Source organism: Mustelus asterias, chromosome 17 (assembly GCF_964213995.1).
Source record: "Mustelus asterias chromosome 17, sMusAst1.hap1.1, whole genome shotgun sequence".
Taxonomy (NCBI): Eukaryota; Metazoa; Chordata; class Chondrichthyes; order Carcharhiniformes; family Triakidae; genus Mustelus; species Mustelus asterias.
In genome coordinates this window covers 5,588,032-5,611,417 of record NC_135817.1, presented here as the reverse complement: position 1 = coordinate 5,611,417, position 23,386 = coordinate 5,588,032, and the positions used below count along the sequence as shown (strand labels likewise).

At 45.9% G+C, this 23,386-nt stretch overlaps 1 protein-coding gene across 4 annotated transcripts in view; it reads left to right on the top strand.

The window, feature by feature from the left end:
* Positions 1–23,386, top strand: part of fndc3a (fibronectin type III domain containing 3A) — a 202,931-nt gene that overhangs the window by 147,409 nt on the left and 32,136 nt on the right. For all 4 annotated transcript variants that reach the window (XM_078232183.1, XM_078232186.1, XM_078232188.1 and 1 more), the window contains 5 exons: positions 47–221; positions 1,337–1,423; positions 11,995–12,133; positions 15,858–15,926; positions 17,551–17,669. In XM_078232183.1, coding sequence (XP_078088309.1) covers positions 47–221; positions 1,337–1,423; positions 11,995–12,133; positions 15,858–15,926; positions 17,551–17,669 — 589 coding nt within the window. The remainder of the gene's footprint in view (positions 1–46; positions 222–1,336; positions 1,424–11,994; positions 12,134–15,857; positions 15,927–17,550; positions 17,670–23,386) is intronic.

The window sequence follows — 23,386 nt, the reverse complement described above, 5'->3', positions numbered from 1 at the left end:
TATTTACGATGTGTACTCATAAAAATTAAATGTTTCCCCCAAACAGTGGTTTCAGTGAAGAGGTACTTTTCTACACAACTGGCAGTGCCCCTCCTTCACCAGCAAGTCCTCAGCTTGTTAAAGCTGGAGTCACATGGCTGTCCTTACATTGGAGCAAGCCTTCAGGAACTTTATCTGATGAGGGGATTTGTTATATTTTAGAAATGGAAGATGAAACCTCAGTAAGTTGATTTTTTTTAATCATACTTATCAAATTATATCCTTAAAATATGGAGCAGCATGGTGGCACAGTGATTAGCACTGCTGCTTTACAGCGCCAGGGATCCAGGTTCAATTCTCAGCTTGGGTTACTGTCTGTGTGGGAGAACTGTATGTTCCCTGGGTGCTCCCAGTTTCCTCTCAGTCCAAAAGACGCGCTGGTTAGGTGCATTGGCCATGCTAAATTCTCCCACTGTACCCAAACAGGTGCTGGAGTGTGGTGACTAGGGGATTTTCACAACTTCGTTACAGTATTAATGTAAGCATACTTGTGACACTAACAAATTTAAACAAAATAAGTGAATGAAGATGGTTTGATGTGATCTTTCACCATTTGAGATTGGCTTCAGATACCAGACTAATATAAGAGCGAGTATGAGATGAAATAATTTCTATGGTGCAGAACTGATTGGAACTAATACTCCACTTAAATTTTAGCACAGCCCTCAAGAGGCTAGGGTGCTGGTTGTATGAAAAATAAGCGGTTACCTCTGACATTATTTGATGTCAAGGCTCCTGTTCTTTTCTAGCATTGTGGGCTAAGCTCCCAGCCTGTCTCTGTTCCATAAGTGTTTGTAGCTTTGTCTTGGAGTACAGACAATAAAGTAAACAGTGCAAATTAGACAAAACAATAATTGTACTGTAATGAGAAACTAGACCCATTGGAAGAGATTCTGCCAACTAAATGGAAGTTGCGCAGTATTTGTCTTCAGAGTGCTTGAGGGTGACACCGGGTGATAAAAGTGGTTAATTACCAGTTGCTTGAGCATAAGATTCACCCCATTCCTCCCGCATCAAATCCAGAAAAAAATCACACTTGTGATAGAGAGCAATGATGTATTCACCTTGATTTTATAGCATCCTACTAAACAATACTTGGTATTTCATGAACTGTTTCTTTTCCAGTAATGGTCATCTACTGAACCAGAAGCACATTTAGAAAAAAATCTTCATTCTAATGCTGATGATTTTGCCAAAGTACAGCATAAACTTTTAGAAAAGAGATTTAAAATTTTTAAATGAACTGGCTTTTGTTTCTCTCAAACTACCATGACTCTATGTAAACTTTTATCTTTAGGGATATGGGTTTAAACCAAAATATGATGGCGACGATCTTGCGTGTACAGTAAAAAACCTTCGAAGAAGCAGTACATATAGATTTAGGGTAAGTATGTTGAGAGCATTTGTAATAGTTTATTTGAAGAGGCTTATGGTACTAATGAGGGTAGCTGAAAAGCATACAGTTAATGTATAGTTATAATGAAATACTAAATGATATTGAATATAGGATATTCCTGTTTACGGTTTGAAAAATATTACAATGGAAAAGTTGAAACCAATTTGTTGCATCACTGATTGAATAAGGTAAATACTGTTTATAAAAATCATAATTATATTAGGCAAGGTCTGAACAGCTGTCTTAGAATGTCCATTCACATTTGACATGTTAGACCATAAGACATAGGAGCGGAAGTAAGGCCATTCGGCCCATCGAGTCCACTCCACCATTCAATCATGGTTGATTTCAACTCCATTTACCCGCTCTCTCCCCATAGCCCTTAATTCCTCGAGAAATCAAGAATTTATCAATTTCTGTCTTGAAGACGCTCAACGTCTCGGCCTCCACAGCCCTCTGTGGCAATGAATTCCACAGACCCACCACTCTCTGGCTGAAGAAATTTCTCCTCATCTCTGTTCTAAAGTGACTCCCTTTTATTCTAAGGCTGTGCCCCCGCGTCCTAATCTCCCCTGTTAATGGAAACAACTTCCCTACGTCCATCCTATCTAAGCCGTTCACTATCTTGTAAGTTTCTATCATGTTGGTAGATTTCACGACACATCTTCAACCCTTCTACCATTAAAACAGTAGTCATACTGAAATGAGGGACAAGTTGCAGGTCCAGCTTCTTGACATCTCTCCCATGCTGTTTTGCACCCTTGATTTTGTCTGTACATATATATGAAAGTTGTGATACTTGTGGCGCTTCTTTAAAGCCAGCCTTAATGAAATGACCATAGAGTGACACTTCACACAAGAAGGCCGTTCAGCCCCTTGTGTTTATCCTGCTCTTCCTTCATAACACTACAGAGTTTTACTTTTGAAGTATTTAGCCAATTCTGAAAATTATTGATTCTGTTTCCACCACCATATCAAACTGTGGATTGTAGATCATTACAATCTGCTGTATCTGTCCCCAAATCTCCCTTTTTTACACCCCCCTATTATACCATTTAGTTTATACTGCCTCTCCACATTTTTCATACCAAAATATTCACCTTACACTTTTCTGCATTAAATTGCAACTGTCTGCCTATTTCACTCGTCTACTTCTGTCCTCCACAAGTCTATTAATGTTCTCCACAGTCTTTACTCCATCCAAGTTTAATCTGAAAATTTTGAAACGATGGTTTTTTGAAAATCAAAACCCAGGTCATTAATATATATTAAGAGCCATGTTCTTAATTACAGATCTCAGAATAATGCTATTGTAAATTCACTCCAGTCTGAAAAATATTATTAACCACTGCACTTTGCTTTAATTTTGCTGAAAAGTCTATTTTGTGGTACTTTATGAAACATCATTTGAAAGGCCTTATATCCAATATCAACCACACTGCCTTAATTGAATTATTTGATGAAGTAAAGGAGAGAGTTAATCAAAGACCACTACCATCTAAAACAGACTCGTCCATGTGGCCCTTGAAGCCCCTCTGAGGCTCCTGGAGCCAGTTCTCTAAATGCTGGTCAAATAGGTAAATTTGAATGGAAGAATCTCCATGGAGCTGCTCCTCTGATCACAGGCTATTTCTTTCCCATGCTTGCTGCTTACAAGTTCACCAGTGAGCCTAACAGCAGCACATGTGGGAGAGAAACAATCTGCGATTGAAGGAGCAGCAAACATCAGGTGATGGTGAGTTTGGGGCCTGGGGAGTTGAGGGAACAGGACCTAAGGAGCTCAGAGCCAGGGAACCAAGGAATGTGGCCTGGTGAGCTGAGAGTAAAGAGCAAGACATGGGTTGCTGGGGGTCAAGGAGCCATGGTGCAGAACCAGGGGAACCAAGGGCCAGGGGAGAAAAGGAGGGGCCCAGACAGAGCATGAAGCACCAGGAACTGGGCCCACTGGTGTCTGTGTGAGTAAGTTACTGGAGACTGTATGAGAGAGGGTGTGAGGGGGATGTAGGCATATGCAAAGTATTTGTTTAGTACCTGTGCCTCCACAAGATTATATCCTTTTTGTTCCCTAATCTTTTCAGTCGTTCCTTTATCTGTGAACATACAGACATACAAATTAGGAGCAGGAGTAGGCTATTCGGCTACCTGAGCCTGCTCCACTATTTGATAAAATCATGCTGATCTGACTGTGGCCTCAACTGTATTTTCTTGTTTACTCCCTACAACCTTTGATTTCCTTGTCAATGAGGAATTTATCTAAGCCAGCCTTAAAAATATTCAGTGGCACTCTCTTCACTGTTCTCTGGGGAAGGGAATTCCACAGACTAACGACCCTCAAAGAAACAAATTCTCCTTGTCTCCGTCTTAAATGAGAGGCCTCTTATTTTTAACTGTGCCCCCTCGTTCTCCAATAAAAGGAAACATCTTCACATCATCCATCCTGTAAAGTCCCTTGAGGATCTTAAAAGTTTCATTCATTGCATTATTCTTAACTCCCATGAATATAGACTCAACCTGTAAAGCCCTTTCTCATAACTACTTCATCCCAGGAATTAGATGAGTGAATATTTGATGAACTGCTTCTAACGCAAGTATATTCCTCAAATAAGGAGAGCAAAACTATACTGTGCTCCAGATTGGTCTCACCCAAGTCCTGTACAACTGTAGCAAAGAAAGCTTCCCTATTTTGTATCCCATTTCCCTTGCAATAAACAATGACATTCCATTTGCCTTCCTAATCACATGCTGTGCCTGAACACCAACATTTTGATTCCTGTACCAGGACACACAGATCCCTTGTACTGCCGAGTTCAGCATCTCTCTCTCTCTTTATATAATATACTGCATTTCCTGCCAAAGCAGACACATTCACATTTTGCCACATTATACTTCTGCTGCTAAATCTTTGCCTAGTTAACTTTCTCTATGTCCCTTTGTAGACTCCTTCTGCCCTCTTCAACAACTCATTCTCCTACGTATCTTTGTGTCATCAGCAAATTTAACTGCCATACATTTTCCTCCTCTAAATCATTAGCCGAGATTGATATAGTTGTGATCCCAGCACTGATCCCTGAGCATTCCATTAGTTAATTTGCCGACCCAAAAAAGACTCTCTTATCCCTACTCTCTGCTTCCTGTTAGCTAACTAATCCTTTATCCATGCAAATATGTTACACCCAAAATCATGTGCTCTTATTTTGTACAGTAGCCTTTGATGTGGCACCTTATTAAATGCCTTTTGCAAATCCAAGTACACTACATCTACAGGTTCCTCTTTATCCACATTACCTATTACTTGGAGAAATCATAAATTAGTCAAACATTATTTCCCTTTTGTATAATAATGCTGACTCTGCCTGATTGCATTAATTCAAAGTGCCCAGCTATAACCACAGTGTGTTCAGTGTTTCCATTGTTACCTTATATCCCGTTGTTCTCCTATTTCTCTCTAGAGGACCAATGCTCACTTTCTCGTTACTTTTTATTTTTCATTACTTGTAGAAACTCTTTTATATATCTAGCTACCTTTCTCGAGTACTTTAATTTATCTCTTTTTTAATCATTATTTGCGTGTTTTTAAATTCTGTCCAAACTTCTGGCTGACCACTAAACTTCACAAAATTATATGCTTTATCTTTCAACTTTATATTATCTTTAACTTCCTTAGTTAACCATGGATGGTGCATCCTACTCCTGGAAACCCTTCTTTCTCACTGGAATGTACCTTTGCTGAGTGTTATGATGAAATGTCTCTTTAAATGTCTGCCACTGCATCTCTAATGACCTATCCTTTAACCTAATTTCCCAGTTTTCTTGAGACAGCTTTGACTTCATATCTTTTTAATTGCCTTTATTCAAGTTAAAAACACTAGTTTTTGACCCACAGTTCTCACCTTCAAACTGAATGGCATTTTATGATCACTGCTACCTAGAGAATCCTTTACTATGAGGCTATTACTTAATCCGGTGTCATTGCACATCACCAGTTTTGGAATAATCTGATCCCTGGTTGGTTCTAGAATGTACTTAAGAAATTGTCCTGAAAACTGTAATGTCCTAACTACGTTACGGATTGTAGGTTTTAGTCAAGAAGAAAACATGTGGTTTGCACATTTAAATTCAAACTAACAACAGAGTTGTTCTGGGAGGTCTTGCCTGTACAGTGTATAAACTGAAAATAAAACGTCAGCCTGTGAAAACACCCTAATGTGAGCGCCATCAAATCATTTGATCAGCTCTTAATCTTGCTGAATTTCTGTCCACCTGATATCCCAGCAAACAAATCTTCAATTAAAGAGATATTGATCAGCACACAACACCGAATTTATGGTTGTTTTAAAATCACCACAAATGTGAACTGAGCTATCTCGTTTACAGGTATGATGGGGTAGCCCAGTCACTCATTGTAACCAGCTCTATCATACCAGCGTTAATAAGTTTTACTAATTCTTCTTCTGACCTTGAGATGAATTACATATGACATCACTCTTGCATTGAGACTTTTTGGTTGACTATTAGGCTCTATTTTGAGTTTCACTTGAACTCCCTTCATTGAACCAAGTCTCTCTTCAAATACGCTCTTGTATTTATCCAGAAGGTGCTGTTTTGACATTGACCAATCTGTGACACCATCCAATTAAGCTTTATCTTCTCCAACCATGATCTCCCAAATAGAGCTGGAAGATTACCACAGACCACATGGAGAGGCATCTCCACTGTTTGGCCACTCAACTCTAAGTTGACAGTGATGTAACCTTTTAACGGCACAATCTTTTCGTGTATGTCCTTAAAATCACATCAGCTGGTTTTAAAGGAAGTTGACTCAGTTTTTATTGGTTTATAGTCTCAGGAATTAAAGATACAGCAGCATTAGTATCAACCTTCATCTTAACATTGTCCTCTTAACTTCGGAATCACCCAGAATCTATGTGATCTGCCCTGTATGGATAAGACGTTCAGTTGGACTCTTCATATTTCTGGACATTCTCATCTTCTCAGTCATAATTCTTTTCTTCCATGATGAAAATATTTTTTGTAGAATGCAGCTTGTTCTTCTTCTTCTTAAAGGTACCGTTTATTCTTAATATTCTTTTCAAAGTAATCTGGTCTAACTCAACAAGCTTTCGCATTGTGACCCATTTGCCACAATTCTTGCATGTACTATCCTTGCTCCAGCATTCACTCGCTGAATGACCCATTTTTGCACATCTGTGATATGCTTGTTGCTATTTGAATTATGGGCAGTTCCCAACTTGTGGATCTTCATTCTTGCACCAAGTTGTGGAGCCTTTTTAGTAGCCAGTTTTATTGACACTGCAATTTCTATTGCTACCTGTAAAGTCAAAGCATGTTCAGTAAGCAATCTTTTGGATACCACAACTAGATGATCTCGAACTGTCTCTTCTAATGACTCACCTAACTCTCAATGTTCTGCCTTTATAAGATTGCCACAAACTGAGTAATGCTTTTGCTTTCCACTTGATTCCTTCAGTGGAACCTGAACCATTCTGTGATAAGAACAAAGAACAATACAGCACAGGAACAGGCCCTTCGGCCCTCCACGCCCGTGCCGCTCCCTGGTCCAAACTAGACCATTCTTTTGTATCCCTCCATTCCCACTCCGTTCATATGGCTATCTAGATAAGTCTTAAACGTTCCCAGTGTGTCCGCCTCCACCACCTTGCCTGGCAGCGCATTCCAGGCCCCCACCACCCTCTGTGTAAAATATGTCCTTCTGATATCTGTGTTAAACCTTCCCCCCCCCCCTTCACCTTGAACCTATGACCCCTCGTGAACGTCACCACCGACCTGGGGAAAAGCTTCCCACCGTTCACCCTATCTATGCCTTTCATAATTTTATACACCTCTATTAAGTCTCCCCTCATCCTCCATCTTTTCAGGGAGAACAACCCCAGTTTACCCAATGTCTCCTCATAACTAAGCCCCTCCATACCAGGCAACATCCTGGTAAACCTCCTCTGTACTCTCTCCAAAGCCTCCACGTCCTTCTGGTAGTGTGGCGACCAGAACTGGGCGCAGTATTCCAAATGCGGCCGAACCAATGTTCTATACAACTGCAACATCAGACCCCAACTTTTATACTCTATGCCCCGTCCTATAAAGGCAAGCATGCCATATGCCTTCTCCACCTGTGACGTCACCTTCAAGGATCTGTGGACTTGCACACCCAGGTCCCTCTGCGTATCTACACCCTTTATGGTTCTGTCATTTATCGTATAGCTGCTCCCTACATTATTTCTACCAAAATGCATCACTTCGCATTTATCAGGATTGAACTCCATATGATGATCATGTGATGATCAATGGCTTTGGACAATAATGCTCTACAAGGGTCTTTGTCAAGTCATTGTAAGTTTTAATTCTTGGCTTTGCTGGATGAACCAAATTCCAGAGCAAGTTAAAGGTTGTACTGAGAAAAGCTGGTACAAGCAACTCATTTGCAATTTTATCCGCTTGCATAAAGTATTGAAAATGCTTGGCATAGGAACTCCATGTTTCATTTTCTTCATTGAAAAAGGTCCATAGACCCTAATTGACCTGCCATTTTTCTTGCAGGCAGGAGCGACTTGAGACTGCTCAGTGTATATATATTATTACTGTCTTCCCAGTACTCCCCTTTTTTATTAACCTAGAGACCATTGACTTGATTTTTTGTTCAAATGGCCCGAACCATATAGCGAAGCATCCAGTCTTTTCAAATATGCCAGATACTGCCTGGAATCTTTCTCTGATCAGAACAAAACCCTCCTTTAAAACCACACACAACTTTTTTCATACTTGTCTTCCTGCACTGGCACTTCAATCTTGAATCCTGTTGCTGTTTCTCCCCAGCCATCTAATGTTTGAAATGTGAGGACCCAAACTTTTACTCTTCGACTTGGATCTTTTCTCAATGTTCTTGATGAAACTAAATCCTGATTCGTCGCTAATTTTCTTTCTGTAATGTCCTAACTATGTTAAGGGCTGCATTTTTATTGAAAAAGAAAAGGAGTGGTTTGTGCACATAGATTCAAGCTAACAATAACAGATTTATCCTCGGAGGTCATGCCTATACAGAGTACAAACTGCAAGTAAAACTGCAGCCTGTGCAAACACCTTAATGATATCACCATCAAATCAGGTGATCAGCTCTTAAAGCAATCATGCTTTAAGAGCTTTTAAATATATAACAAAAACACTATGAACTCATCTTCCAAGCTCCCTGTGAATAGTCCAAGATGTATGTAGATTAAAATCACCCATGATCATTGCAGTGCCTTTCTTACGAGCTTCCATTTTCCTTCTTGAATACTCCAACTATAGTGTGGTTACTTATAGGGGAACAGTAAGCTATGCCACAAATTATTTCTTACCTTTGCTATTTCTTATCTCCTTGCAAACTGATTTTACATCTTGACCTTTAGAACCAAGGTCATCTCTTGGTATTGTACTAATGTCCGCTTTAACAGATCTTCCCCACCATCTTTTCCTAGTTTCCTGTTCTTCGGAAATGTCAAGTATCCTTGACTATTCAGGTCCCAGCCTTGGTCATCTTGCAGCCACATCTCTGTAATAGCTAACAGGTCATACATATTTATTTCTATTTGAGCTGACAATTCATCTGTTTTACAAATGCCATGCACATTCAGGTACAGAGTCTTTACTCCCATTTTTTAAACTTTTATTGTAAACCCTAGCCTTATCTGCTAATGCATTCTGTTATTTGCTCTGACTTTTCTTGCCACATTCTGGTTAGCATTATCCATGCCGCTACCCCGTACTTTACCTTGTCCTTTCCCTTTAATTTACCACATCTCCCCTCACTTAACCCCTCCCTCACTGCTTAGTTGAAAGCTATCTCTACAGCCCTAATTATATGACTCAGGACAACACCGGTCCGAACATGGTCAGGTGAAGTCCATCCCATCAGTACAACCCCCCCACTTTGCCCTGTACTGATGTCAGTGCCAGTGACCCATGAGTTAAAATCCATTTCTCCCACACCTTTAACTCTTTAATCTTATTTATCCAACACCAAATTGCTCATGGCTCAGGTTGTAATCTAGAGATTAATGCCTTTGTGGTTCTGCTTTATAATTTGGCCCCTAGCTGTTCATAAACCCTAGGTAGAAGTTCTCTCTTAGTTCAGTCTGTGTCATTGATTGCTATGTGGACCATGACCACTTGATTCTCTCCCTCCCATTGCAAGTTTCTCTCCAGTCTCAAGCAGATGTCCTCAATCCTGGCACCAAACAGGCAACACGGCCTTCTGGACTCGTGCCTTGTTTGCAGAGAACTGTGTCTATACCTTGACTATCCGACCACTACGTTCCTATTTACTACTCCACTGGAGTGGCTTCCTGCACTATTGTGCCATAATCAGCTTGTTCATCCACCCTACAGCCCCTGCTTCACCCATACAAGTTGCAAGAACCTTGAATCTGTTGGACAATTTCAAGGGCTGAGGGTCCTCCACTTGTAATTTCTCAGTCCCCTTATCTGCCTCCTTTACAGTCACTCTGCTTTCCCTGATCCCTGACAAAATCAAAGGAGTGTGACTGCCTTCTGGAACAAAGTTTCCAGGTAACTGCCCCCTCACTGATGCATCGCAGTATCTATAGCTTGGCCTCCAGATGATCAACTCTGAGCTGGAGCTCCTAGATCCATAGAACTTGTTGCAGATGTGGTTCTTTGGAATCGCACTGGTGCCCAAAGCTCCCACATACTCAACTTTTACCTTACCTTTACCTTGCATATAAAAGACTGGGTTTCCTTTATGCTGACCATTAAACTTCTCTCATACTCTCTATGGCCCTCTTACTCCCCTTTTAAAATATTTCACATACTTTGTATTCAGCTTGGTTCTCTACTACAGTATGAACCTGACATTTGTTATGAGCCTCTCTTTTTTTTAATGTTTCATTTTAACCTCTAGTCATCTAGGGAACTCTAGCTTTGGGTGTCCACCTTTCACCTTTTGTGGAAATGTGTTTATTCCTCACACAAACTTTCTCCTCTTTGAAGGCTTCTCATTGTTTGCCCACCATTTTTTGATTCCAATCCACCTGTGACAGTTCCCTTTTACAGTTGATTATTTATTGTCCTTTTCATTTGCACCATGACTATCCCAGTCTATATTAGGATAATTGAAGGCCTCCCATTATCACTATACTGTAGTTCTTGCATCATTCTGTAGTTTGTCTGAAAATTTGCTCCTGTATCTCCTTCCTGCTATATGGCCTGTTGTCTATTTCCAACAGCATAATATCTCTTCTGTTTTTTCTTAATTCTAACTAAATAGATGCCTTTGAACCATCAACCACATTCCTGTCGAGTGCTATGATAGTTTCTTCAGTTAATGCTGCCAACCCCATCCTTTTTTGTCTTCCATATCTTTCCTGATGCATTGTAACTAGTCGTAATAAGTTCCCAAACCTCTCCTTTAAGCCAAGTCTCTGTTATTGCCACTGTATGTTATAGTCTCAAGTGAAGACTTGTGCATGCAACTCACCAAGATTATTTACCATGCTCTGCATTTGTGGACATGCACTCCAAACCCATCTTGGTCTGCTTTACATTTGTCCCCTCTTTGTTTCCTCCTATTTCTGTAATGCAATTTGTCTCTTCCAGTCTTCTCTGCCCATTCTCCTCTAATGTTTCATCCTGGTGCCCTCCTTCAGCACTGATTAACCTTCCCATGAGGACATTGGTCCCAATTCTGTTGATGTGCAACCTTTGAACAAGTCCCTCCTGTCCTAGAAATGGTCGTAATGCTCCAAGAATCTAAAACTCTCTTCCAGTTATCATTTCTCCGGCCATGTGTTAACCTGTCTTACCTTACCACTTTGCTATTAAATAACCCCTCTTTTCCCAAACTTTAGTAATGTAGGCAGCGCTGTCTGCAGTTTCTGTTGGAAATAGTCACGAGAAAGGATTATGCCATTTTAATTTCACAGTTTAGGTGGTTTGGGAAACTGTGGGGATTCTTCCAATTAGTTAGCATATGCTGAGCCCAGATCATGGTGATGTAGTTTAGGAAAGTATTGAGAAGGCATTCATCACGTTTCTACAGGAGGTAGTGAGGAGTAGCAATGAAAGAAATTGAATATTTATTCTGGGCAGATTGTAACTGCCAGCAGATTTCAAAACATCATTACCAGTGAACCTGCTCACTCCTGGATCATTTGTATAGCAGAGGTAAAATTACTCTTGTCAAGATATTTTTATTAAAAGGTGGGCAATGTTGGGTGCTAAATTTAAAGATGCTCTGAGGGACATTTACTACTTTGATTGCTTTCTGCATATTCATGTTTCAACATATAGGTAACTTATTGTGTACAAGTGAAAACCAGTGATAGTTCATTGTATCTTTTCTAGAGTGAAAATCCAAGAGAAAATTTACTCCAGTACTTTTTAAAAATCCAAAAAGACAGCAGATGTGTGTGTGAAAACCTGCATGATACATAAATGAAAACATTCTTAAATGAAGTGTCCCTTCTTGCGAATAGTTAAATGTCAGGCTTTGTCCCCACAGTCGCTTTATAGAATGTTGTATATTACAGGTAATTGCATACAATTCGGAAGGGAAGAGCAACCCTGGTGAAGTCATGGAGTTTACCACCTGTCCAGACAAACCTGGATCACCAACTAAACCTTCGGTGAAGGGGAAAATTCATGCTCACAATTTTAAAATAATATGGGGTATGATGCTCACTCAGATTAATTATAGATTCATAACTGATTTCATGAGATACAGTGGAACCTTGAATACCCACCATAAAAGAATGGAGTTCCAAATTGGACTACAGATTGCTGATCTGTACAATCTAATGCAATGCTTCTCCATACTCCATTCTCCAAGGGCGGCGTGGTTTGCACTGCTGCCTCACAGCACCAGTGACCCAGGTTTGATTCCAGCTTTGGGTGACTGTGAGGAGTTTACACGTTCTCCTCGTGTCTGCGTGTGTTTTCTCCGGATGCTCTGATTTCCTCCCACAGTCCAAAGGTGTGCAGGTTGTTAGGTGGATTGGACATGCTAAATTGCCCCTTAGTATCCAAAGATGTGTAGGTAGGGGGAGTAGCAAGGTAAATGGTTACAGAGATAGGACAGGGGGCATACCTGGGTAGGATATTCTGTCGGAGAGCCGGTACAGATTCGATGGGCCGAATGGCCTGTTTCTGCCCTGCAGGGATTCTATGATTCTACTCACCAGCTGCAGCCCTCTGCAGCTATACTACCATATCATCCTCTTCTACCAGCAAAATCACAGCACTGTAACAATTAATCTATTGGCTATCTTAACACTTTCGCTTTATGCCAGTTTGCAATTCTAACATTTGGCTTGCCATGGGCCTGAAGTGAGCTGGCCAAAATGCTCTGCAGACCCCCTCTTCAGCTTCGCACAGTAGGTAGATGCAGTCGTCCAATAATGGAATCACTCTGGAGAGTTGAAGTCTTTAAAATGATGCGCAGCTTGCCTATTTAAATGTGCTGCCAAACAACAAACATTTTTGGAATGTGACATCAAATTTTGTCACCCTAAATAAACAGTCGTGTTGTGGGATGTTGATTACATCTCAGTAGGTTTAATGAAGTTTTTGTGGCCTTTAGCAGGTTAACAGTAGCTTATTAACTACTAGAGCTATTTACAAATATACAGTAATGGGTAAAATCTGGAAGTTGTTTCCAATCTGAGGTCTGTACGCATTCCAACATTACACTGATCCCTAGGTGCAAGTCATGTGCTCTCTTACATCACTGTGTGGGCAGTAATGTACTCAGTCCCATATTAATCCTGTGCCAGACAGGATGTGCCAGACCCTTATACCACACTTCAACTCCCCCCGCCCCCATGATTTTCAGAAATCATTGTTTACTTTCTATCTAACAGTTATTACTATCATACAGTTACATTGTAATTACTACATTATCGCTACCCTATTCTTCCCCCCCACCCCAGCCACGCCAGATAACTCTTCCGTATCTCATTCGCACTACTGTTTGAGAAGTGGTAGGCTCTCTCTTTGTTGGTTCTTCATGTTGGTTTGGAGGTTGACCTGGCATTGAGGAACCTTTCCATTCTTGACATCCACTCCTTTCTGTCAAATCATACTTGGTCAGCCCAACTGTTGTTTGTTGCTGCTACTCATAACTCTCGCAGGTGGATGACCATCGTGCTTGCCTCCCTGTTGCTGCTTTCACTTTTTCCATCATCATGTGGGTTATCTCGATATCCCCTGTGGCTAAGGAAGAGCACTCCTGTGACAAGAAAAAGGTTTAATGGTACGCTCATCGCGGCTTTTCATTGTCAGCCTTGGACAGATGCTACCAGGTTCTAGCAGCTCTTGTGATTTTGGCATGCTGGCTGGGATCTGCAGCGTAGTGCAGTGGTTGCAGTGTTGACCTGCTGTACTATCATCTAGGCTAGATGTAGAGACTCCTCGTACTGCTGATCGCTCTTTTTCACCTTTTGCACTGGAGGCGTTGTGGGTACCTCCTAGGTGGTTGGCTGGTCTGAGCATTGAGGGTTTCCCAAGCCTATAATGAGAATGGACAAACCTGCTCCTCAAAGAGAAGTCAGTTTACACCTGAAGTCCCTGTTGAGATACTTTTTAAAAATTATTTAAGAATTTGGGAATGTACAGTTCTGTTTGCTTAATGACGAGACATGGTTATGGATGAAGTATATCAGCTTGAAAATCTGTTTGCCACCATGCCTCAGTAGTTCCAGGATCATGGCAACGACTGGAAGTCGGATTCCTCCAGGCCTGTAAAGTGGTGTTCCATTATTCAGAGCCACACATCTTTCAGTCACACATTCTATGATTCATCAATTGCCTGTTATGCAATAGTGTTGTCTGTGATTGGGCCGACTGAGTAGATTTCTCAGGTCTTGTTGCAGCCTGGAATTTTAAAAGATTTAGCCCACCTTTGCAAGTTCTGCTGACTCTGCACTTCGAAGCTGGACTTCCAGATGAGATTCAATTGAACCTTCTCGTCTGCTACAGTAAAGAATTTTAAATCTCTACCTTCAGCTTTGAAGCCTTTCTTTGGAGCAATTTCCTGGCAATATTTCCTCTCGGCCTCTACTTCTGGAGCTTCTTTTCAGGTCAGACTGCTTTATTGAAATTTTCTCAGTCTGTCTCTCTGCATCTTAGTGATGTTCTGGATTTTTAATCCCTCTTCTGCCCTTTGTAGTCTTTATTAACTCCTAGAACTATTTAGAAATATGCAAAAACGGATACAAGCTAGGAGTTGTCTCCATGCTTAAGTATGTACGTGTCTCAGTCCCACACCACAGTGACCTCTAGGTGTGGGTCATGTGCTCTCTTACATCACTCTGTTGGTGGTACTGTACACAGCCTCACCTTAAGATTGTGTGCCAGATTTTTATACTACAGTAACTACCAATACAGAAGCTCTTTTAAATAGGCAGTCTCTGTAATTGATTAATTGTTGCAGAAGCTGACAGGATTGATGGAAGTGTAGGCGTTATTCCACAAGTGCTCACCCCTGTAGGTGGGTGGCATAGAAAGCGCATGGATGGCCTGTATCTTTGAGCAGTCTGTGAGCAGTCCCAACAGCTGATTTTGCAGAGAAATGCAAGAGGAATCTTTAATACAACTGACAAATTAACTATTCCAGATCCCACTGGTGTTTCTGGTAGGAACAGAACACTGGAGATGAATGAAGATCAGAAATGGTTATAGCCCTTATTTACAGAATTCAGCATGGGTCATGCCTCTGCCATTCTTTTTTTGAAAGAGTTTTCCAATTAGTCCCACTCCTCTGTTAGTTGTCCACCCACAGTCCTGCAAGATGTTCAACTTTTAAGTAGTTATTCTGTTCCCTTTTGAAAGTTATTATTGAATCTGCTGTCACCATCCTTTCAGGTAGTGCATTCCAGATCATAGCTTGCTGCGTTTAAAAAATCGATCTGAGCTCGTCTCTAGTTCTAAATACTCATTAAAAAATAGATATATTTACTACAAATTACAGCATATTTTCTTTAGGGTGCCAGACACCTTTTGGATATGAGAGTTCCTTTAGTCTGTATTTGTTTTTTGGTGAAAAGGGAAGTATTCCTCGGTCATTATTTGTTAAGGTAGGGTGGTCTCAGTAATAGGTTAGTATTTATAGGGGAATCCAAAGGAGTGGGTTGGTATTTATAGAAAGGGTCCCCAGAAGCGACACCTTTTGCTAATCGTCCATTGGGTTCCAAAATTCTGATTAACGATCCAAAGTAAATGATGAGTGTGCAGATAATTGAGGTTCCACTGTATATGAAATCAACTAAAAGAAAACTACTTTAAAATTACTGCAAATGCACAAGTTCTTTCAACAAATCCATATTTATCAGTACATCTGTGTTTACAAAATTAGGTATCTGACCTTACAACCATTAGTTTAGTTTTTTTCTTCCAGATCCACCCAAAGACAATGGAGGATCTGCAATTGCGAAGTATGTGGTTGAGATGTCAGGAGATGCAAATGGTAAGACATAGTCAAATTCAGTGCTCTGAATTAGTCTTGGAATATTGGCTGAAAAATATAAATGGTGCTGCAGCTGCACAGTCAGTGGACAAGGGGAAATGATGTAGTGTTGTGATGAATATACCTGAATACATCCCTGTCTGAGGAAGTGCTAGTGTATAGTATTCAGTACTGCTAAAGACAGCACATAACCTTGCTTCAAAATTATGATAACGAGATGTAAATTAAACATCAAAATGGAAGTTTGCTGCTAGTATAGGGCTAATGTTCTTATCTTAAATAAATAATATTTGCCAGAACATTGTAGACCTTATTTACTTTTAATAAGGAGCATGAATAAATATTATCAACAACATTTCAATTTTCATTTAAAAAATGCAGCCACGCTACTACCACATTGGGAGCTTTACCTGCCAAACAATGTGATATTGCAGTTTAATCTTTGGGTTAACCATAAGCCAAGTTAGAAGCAAAAACAAGCAGGATGTTTTCCATACAAAGGATAGAGAATCCTCTCTCTCAACACACTTCAAGATGCACCTCTCCTCCCTGATCCTTCTTCCCATCCTGCCTCATCTGGGGCAATTGAAATTGCCAAAACTAAGCTCAATAGTATGAAGGGATATGGAGCAAATTGAGTTGAGGGTACAACTCAATAATCATGGTTCAATAGAATGGCGGAATAGGTTTGAGGGGCTAAATGGCCTCCTCTTGTCCCTACTATAGAAATGAGAAGCTATCATGCCAGCAGCTAGAATAGAGTGCTTTCTGAATTGGGAAACGTAGTCCTTCTCTAAATGTGCTATACCTGACCTGGGAGTGTTGAATATCTTAGGGAAAAGGTTTTAAGCTTCAGGACTGACATTCACCTTGATGAATGAAAGATTCATATACAAAATTGTACAATTAAGGCAAAAAACATGTTCCATTGCATTCAGGATTTCTTATTAAATGATGAGGTATATATTTATTCTTGTGCATTGCTGACAAGGCCAAAATTTATTGCCCACGCTGAGCTGCCCTTGGGAATGATAGTGGTTAGTAGCAGTCCATATGAAGGCATTCCTACAATGCTGTTAGGTGCTGAATCCTGAGATTTTGACTCTGTAGTGATGATGGAATAGTGAAACACATCAAGTCTGGATAAAATGACAATGTTATTTCATTTTAGTAAATGTATACAAATAAAGACAATTTTGATTTACAGAAGAGAAGCGCCAGGGACCCGGGTTCAATTCCCAGCATGGGTCACTGTCTGTGTGGAGTTTGCATGTTCTCCCCGTGTCTGTGTGGGTTTCCTCCGGGTGCTCCGGTTTCCTCCCACAGTCAAAAGACATGCTGGTTAGTGAATTGGCCATGCTAAATTCTCCCTCAGTCTACCCGAACAGATGCCAGTGTGAGACGACTCGGGGATTTTCACAACTTCGTTGCAGAGTTAATGTAAGCGTACTTGCTTACATTAATAAATAAACTTTAAGAATGGGACCATTTCCCAAGAAATCTGAAATGTGTCAATTAAATTGTGACAAAATATGCAACTGCTTGGTTTAAGAAACTTGCCAGCCAATTGGTGGTTTTACTATTGAAAGAGCGACTAATGATCTATTTCTAATTTACCTTTCAGGGAACAAGTGGGACATGGTTTACAGTGGAACTAGCAGAGAACATGTGTGTGACCACCTTAATCCTGGATGTACTTACCAGTTGCGAGCTTACTGCATCAGTGAAGGAGGGCAGAGTTCGGTAATGTTGAGATTTAGCATACCGATCACATAAAATGCCCCCTTGTAATGAAATAAGTACGAACCTGGCAGCATTAGAAATTGGATACGTGATTTAAATTAGTTCATGGACTTTTGAAAATTGAAGGAGTTTACTTCAAGAAGTTACAAAAAATCTATAAAGGCTTGTGCTTCTGTATAACATAAGGAACAGTTTATTGCAGAGATTTCAATTCACTGTTTAAGTAGAGGAAACATTTCCCTTTAGTCTGTAATCTTCAAGCATGAGTTTCAACCTTCTTTGTATCTCCTCAAAAAACTTAAGCAAGTTAGTTAAACATGTTTTTCCCTTAATGAATCCATGCTGATTTGCCTTCATTATCATGCACTGGTTTAAGTAGCTATTAATTTTGCCCCAAACTATACTTCCAAAAGTTTTCCTACCACTCAAGTCCAACTGACTGGCCGGTCATTAACAGTTTTATCCTTGCACCTTTGTTAAAACAAGTGTGCCACATTTGAAATTCTCCAGCCTTCTGGCACCACTGCTGTGTTTAAGGAAGTCTGAAAGATTATTCTTAGTGCCTCTGCAATTTCCACTCTTACTTCCCTCAGTACCATTGGATGCATTTCATCAAATCCTGGTACCATATCTATTTTAAGTAACGATAACCTTTATAACACGACCTTCCTCGCAATTGTAAATTCTTATGACATACCAGTTACCTCCCTCCTCACCTCAGCCTAGGTAGTATCATCTTCCTTTGTAAAGAAAGATGCAAAGCATCTGTTTAATACCTCCACTACTTGACTTGCTCCACGTGCAAGTCCCCTTTTTTAAATCCCCAGTCATAGATTAGAATCCCTACAGTGCAGAAGGAGGCCATTCAGCCCATCGAGTTGGCACTAACTCACTGACAGAGTATCTTACCCAGGCCCTCTTTCCCCCATCCTATCACCCAAACCCCACACATTTACCGTGACTGATCCATCTAACCTGCACCTCTTGGGATATTAAGGGGCAATTTTTTTTACCATGGCCGATTCACCTAACCTACACATCTTTGGACTGTGGGAGGAAACCTGGGAATCCGGAGGAAACTCACACAGACACTGGGAGAATGTGCAAATTCCACACAGTCTGGAAGGCTGGAATTGAACCCGGATCCCTGGAGCTGTGAGGCGGCAGTGCTAACCACTGTGCTGCCTTGAGAATCGGGCCTATTCTTTATTTTGCCACTCTTTTTATTGTTTAAATACCTGCTCTTTGGTCCCATGACCAGTCCCAATGTCTCAGAAATCTTAAGCCATCCCTCCTACTCCATTTTGCTATGCGTTGAACTTTTCAACCTTGCTATTCCTATGCTCACTAGCACATGGCACTGGGTGTAATCTTGAGATTACTGCTGTTGAAGTCTTGCTCTTTAATTCCCTTTCTAAGTCCCTAAAATCTGTTTTCAGGACCTCATCATGTTTCCTACCTATATTATTGGTCCCAGTGTGGACCACAACCTCTGGCTGTTCACCCTCCCCCAAAAGAATGTCCTGCGGCTGCTCTGTGACATCCTTGACTCTGGCTCCATGGAGGCAACATACCTTCCTGGATTCATGTCTATGGCCACAGAAGCACCTGTCCGCTCCTCTAAATATGGAGTCCCTTACCATTATAGCACTTCCACTCTTCCTCCTCCCCTGCTGTACAGCTGAGCCACTCTTAGTGCCATGAACTTGGCTTTTACTGCTGACCTTTGAGGAACCATTTCGCTCACCAGCTTCCAAATTGGAAAAGCGGTGAGAGAACAAGACAGCCTTGGGATTCCTACAGTACCTTGCTGTTTGTGTTAGACCCACTAGTGGCCACCCATTCGCTGTCTGTCTGTAATACTTAGCTGTGGTGGGACCACCTCTAATCATGCTAACCGTATAGTCCTCAGTCTTGCGGATGCACCACAGTGATTCCAGTCACTGCTCGAGTTCTGCAACCAGGAGCTCATGTTTCTGCAGCTGGTGACGCTTCCTGCAGATTTAGTCATCGAGGGCGCTGTGTTGGAATGACTTCCCAAATAGATACTGCAGGATGCACATTCTACATGGCTGAGCTGCACTGACATATCTTAAATTTATAGTGTTTATTACAGTATGGTGTAATATCATAACTCACGTCCCTCACCAATTGTGAGTCCTCTCGGTGTCAGGTCCAGAAGGTCCTATACTTATCAATCAGCTTACAGGACTCCTGTAAAATCACTTTTAGATTTATCTGTAAGCACATGTCTCTCTCTGCTGCTTTATGGGTTTTCGCGCGCTCTCAAACCGCACTGCTTTATGAGCGCTCTCACTCTCTCTTTCTCTCTGCCTCTCCCTCCAAACTCCCACTGCTTTACGAACTCGCTCTCGCTCGCTCTCCCCGACCCTGACACTCCCTCTCGCTCACTCCCCCTGACCCCCCCCACTCCCCCTGACCCCCCCCCACTCCCCCCTTCCCCGCCCCTCAGTCCCCCTTCCCCGCCCCTCAGTCCCCCTTCCCCGCCCCTCACTCCCCCTTCCCCGCCCCTCACTCCCCCTTCCCCGCCCCTCACTCCCCCTTCCCCGCCCCTCACTCCCCCTTCCCCGCCCCTCACTCCCCCCTCCCCCTTCCCGCCCCTCACTCCCCCTTCCCCGCCCCTCACTCCCCTTCCCGCCCCTCACTCCCCCTTCCCCGCCCCTCACTCCCCCTTCCCCGCCCCTCACTCCCCCTTCCCCGCCCTCACTCCCCCTTCCCCGCCCCTCACTCCCCCTTCCCCGCCCCTCACTCCCCCTTCCCCGCCCCTCACTCCCCCTTCCCCGCCCCTCACTCCCCCTTCCCCGCCCCTCACTCCCCTTCCCCGCCCCTCACTCCCCCTTCCCCGCCCCTCACTCCCCTTCCCCGCCCCTCACTCCCCCTTCCCCGCCCCTCACTCCCCCTTCCCCGCCCCTCACTCCCCCTTCCCCGCCCCTCACTCCCCCTTCCCCGCCCCTCACTCCCCCTTCCCCGCCCCTCACTCCCCCTTCCCCCGCCCCTCACTCCCCCTTCCCCGCCCCTCACTCCCCCTTCCCCGCCCCTCACTCCCCCTTCCCCGCCCCTCACTCCCCCTTCCCCGCCCCTCACTCCCCCTTCCCCGCCCCTCACTCCCCCTTCCCCGCCCCTCACTCCCCCTTCCCCGCCCCTCACTCCCCCTTCCCCGCCCCTCACTCCCCCTTCCCCGCCCCTCACTCCCCCTTCCCCGCCCCTCACTCCCCCTTCCCCCGCCCCTCACTCCCCCTTCCCCGCCCCTCACTCCCCCTTCCCCGCCCCTCACTCCCCCTTCCCCGCCCCTCACTCCCCTTCCCGCCCCCCCCTTCCCCGCCCCTCACTCCCCCTTCCCCGCCCCTCACTCCCCCTTCCCCGCCCCTCACTCCCCCTTCCCCGCCCCTCACTCCCCCTTCCCCGCCCCTCACTCCCCCTTCCCCGCCCCTCACTCCCCCTTCCCCGCCCCTCACTCCCCCTTCCCCGCCCCTCACTCCCCCTTCCCCGCCCCTCACTCCCCCTTCCCCGCCCCTCACTCCCCCTTCCCCGCCCCTCACTCCCCCTTCCCCGCCCTCACTCCCCTTCCCCGCCCCTCACTCCCCCTTCCCCGCCCCTCACTCCCCCTTCCCCGCCCTCACTCCCCTTCCCCGCCCCTCACTCCCCCTTCCCCGCCCCTCACTCCCCCTTCCCCGCCCCTCACTCCCCTTCCCCGCCCCTCACTCCCCCTTCCCCGCCCCTCACTCCCCTTCCCCGCCCCTCACTCCCCCTTCCCCGCCCCTCACTCCCCTTCCCCGCCCCTCACTCCCCCTTCCCCGCCCCTCACTCCCCCTTCCCCGCCCCTCACTCCCCCTTCCCCGCCCCTCACTCCCCCTTCCCCGCCCCTCACTCCCCCTTCCCCGCCCCTCACTCCCCCTTCCCCGCCCCTCACTCCCCCTTCCCCGCCCCTCACTCCCCCTTCCCCGCCCCTCACTCCCCCTTCCCCGCCCCTCACTCCCCCTTCCCCGCCCCTCACTCCCCCTTCCCCGCCCCTCACTCCCCCTTCCCCGCCCTCACTCCCCCTTCCCCGCCCCTCACTCCCCCTTCCCCGCCCCTCACTCCCCCTTCCCCGCCCCTCACTCCCCTCTCGCCATCCACTCCCCGCCCCTCACTCCCCCTTCCCCCGCCCTCCACTCCCCCTTCCCCGCCCCTCACTCCCCCTTCCCCGCCCCTCACTCCCCCTTCCCCGCCTCACTCCCCCTTCCCCGCACTCTCCCCCTTCCCCGCCACTCACTCCCCCTTCCCCGCCCCTCACTCCCCCTTCCCGCCCCTCACTCCCCCTTCCCCGCCCCTCACTCCCCCTTCCCCGCCCCTCACTCCCCCTTCCCCGCCCCTCACTCCCCCTTCCCCGCCCCTCACTCCCCCTTCCCCGCCCCTCACTCCCCCTTCCCCGCCCCTCACTCCCCCTTCCCCGCCCCTCACTCCCCCTTCCCCGCCCCTCACTCCCCCTTCCCCGCCCCTCACTCCCCTTCCCCGCCCCTCACTCCCCCTTCCCCGCCCCCACTCCCCCTTCCCCGCCCCTCACTCCCCCTTCCCCGCCCCTCACTCCCCCTTCCCCCGCCCCTCACTCCCCCTTCCCCGCCCCTCCACTCCCCCTTCCCCGCCCCTCACTCCCCCTTCCCCGCCCCTCACTCCCCCTTCCCCCGCCCCTCACTCCCCCTTCCCCCCCTCGCCACTCCCCTTCCCCCCCCCTCGCACTCCCCCTTCCCCCCCTCGCACTCCCCCTTCCCCCCCTCGCACTCCCCCTTCCCCCCCTCGCACTCCCCCTTCCCCCCCCTCGCACTCCCCCTTCCCCCCCTCGCACTCCCCCTTCCCCCCCTCGCACTCCCCCTTCCCCCCCTCGCACTCCCCCCTTCCCCCCCTCGCACTCCCCCTTCCCCCCCTCGCACTCCCCCTTCCCCCCCTCGCACTCCCCCTTCCCCCCCTCGCACTCCCCCTTCCCCCCCTCGCACTCCCCCTTCCCCCCCTCGCACTCCCCCTTCCCCCCTCGCACTCCCCCTTCCCCCCCTCGCACTCCCCCTTCCCCCCCTCGCACTCCCCCTTCCCCCCCTCGCACTCCCCCTTCCCCCCCTCGCACTCCCCCTTCCCCCCTCGCACTCCCCCTTCCCCCCCTCGCACTCCCCCTGCATCCCGCTCCCCCTCGCACTCCCCCTTCCCCCCCTCGCACTCCCCCTTCCCCCCCTCGCACTCCCCCTTCCCCCCCTCGCACTCCCCCTTCCCCCCTCGCACTCCCCCTTCCCCCCTCGCACTCCCCCTTCCCCCCCTCGCACTCCCCCTTCCCCCCCTCGCACTCCCCTTCCCCCCCTCGCACTCCCCCTTCCCCCCCTCGCACTCCCCCTTCCCCCCTCGCACTCCCCCTTCCCCCCCTCGCACTCCCCCTTCCCCCCTCGCACTCCCCCTTCCCCCCTCGCACTCCCCCTTCCCCCCCCTCGCCACTCCCCCTTCCCCCCCTCGCACTCCCCTTCCCCCCTCGCACTCCCCCTTCCCCCCCCTCGCACTCCCCCTTCCCCCCCTCGCACTCCCCTTCCCCCCCTCGCACTCCCCCTTCCCCCCCTCGCACTCCCCTTCCCCCCCTCGCACTCCCCCTTCCCCCCCTCGCACTCCCCCTTCCCCCCCCTCGCACTCCCCCTTCCCCCCCCTCGCACTCCCCCTTCCCCCCCTCGCACTCCCCCCTTTCC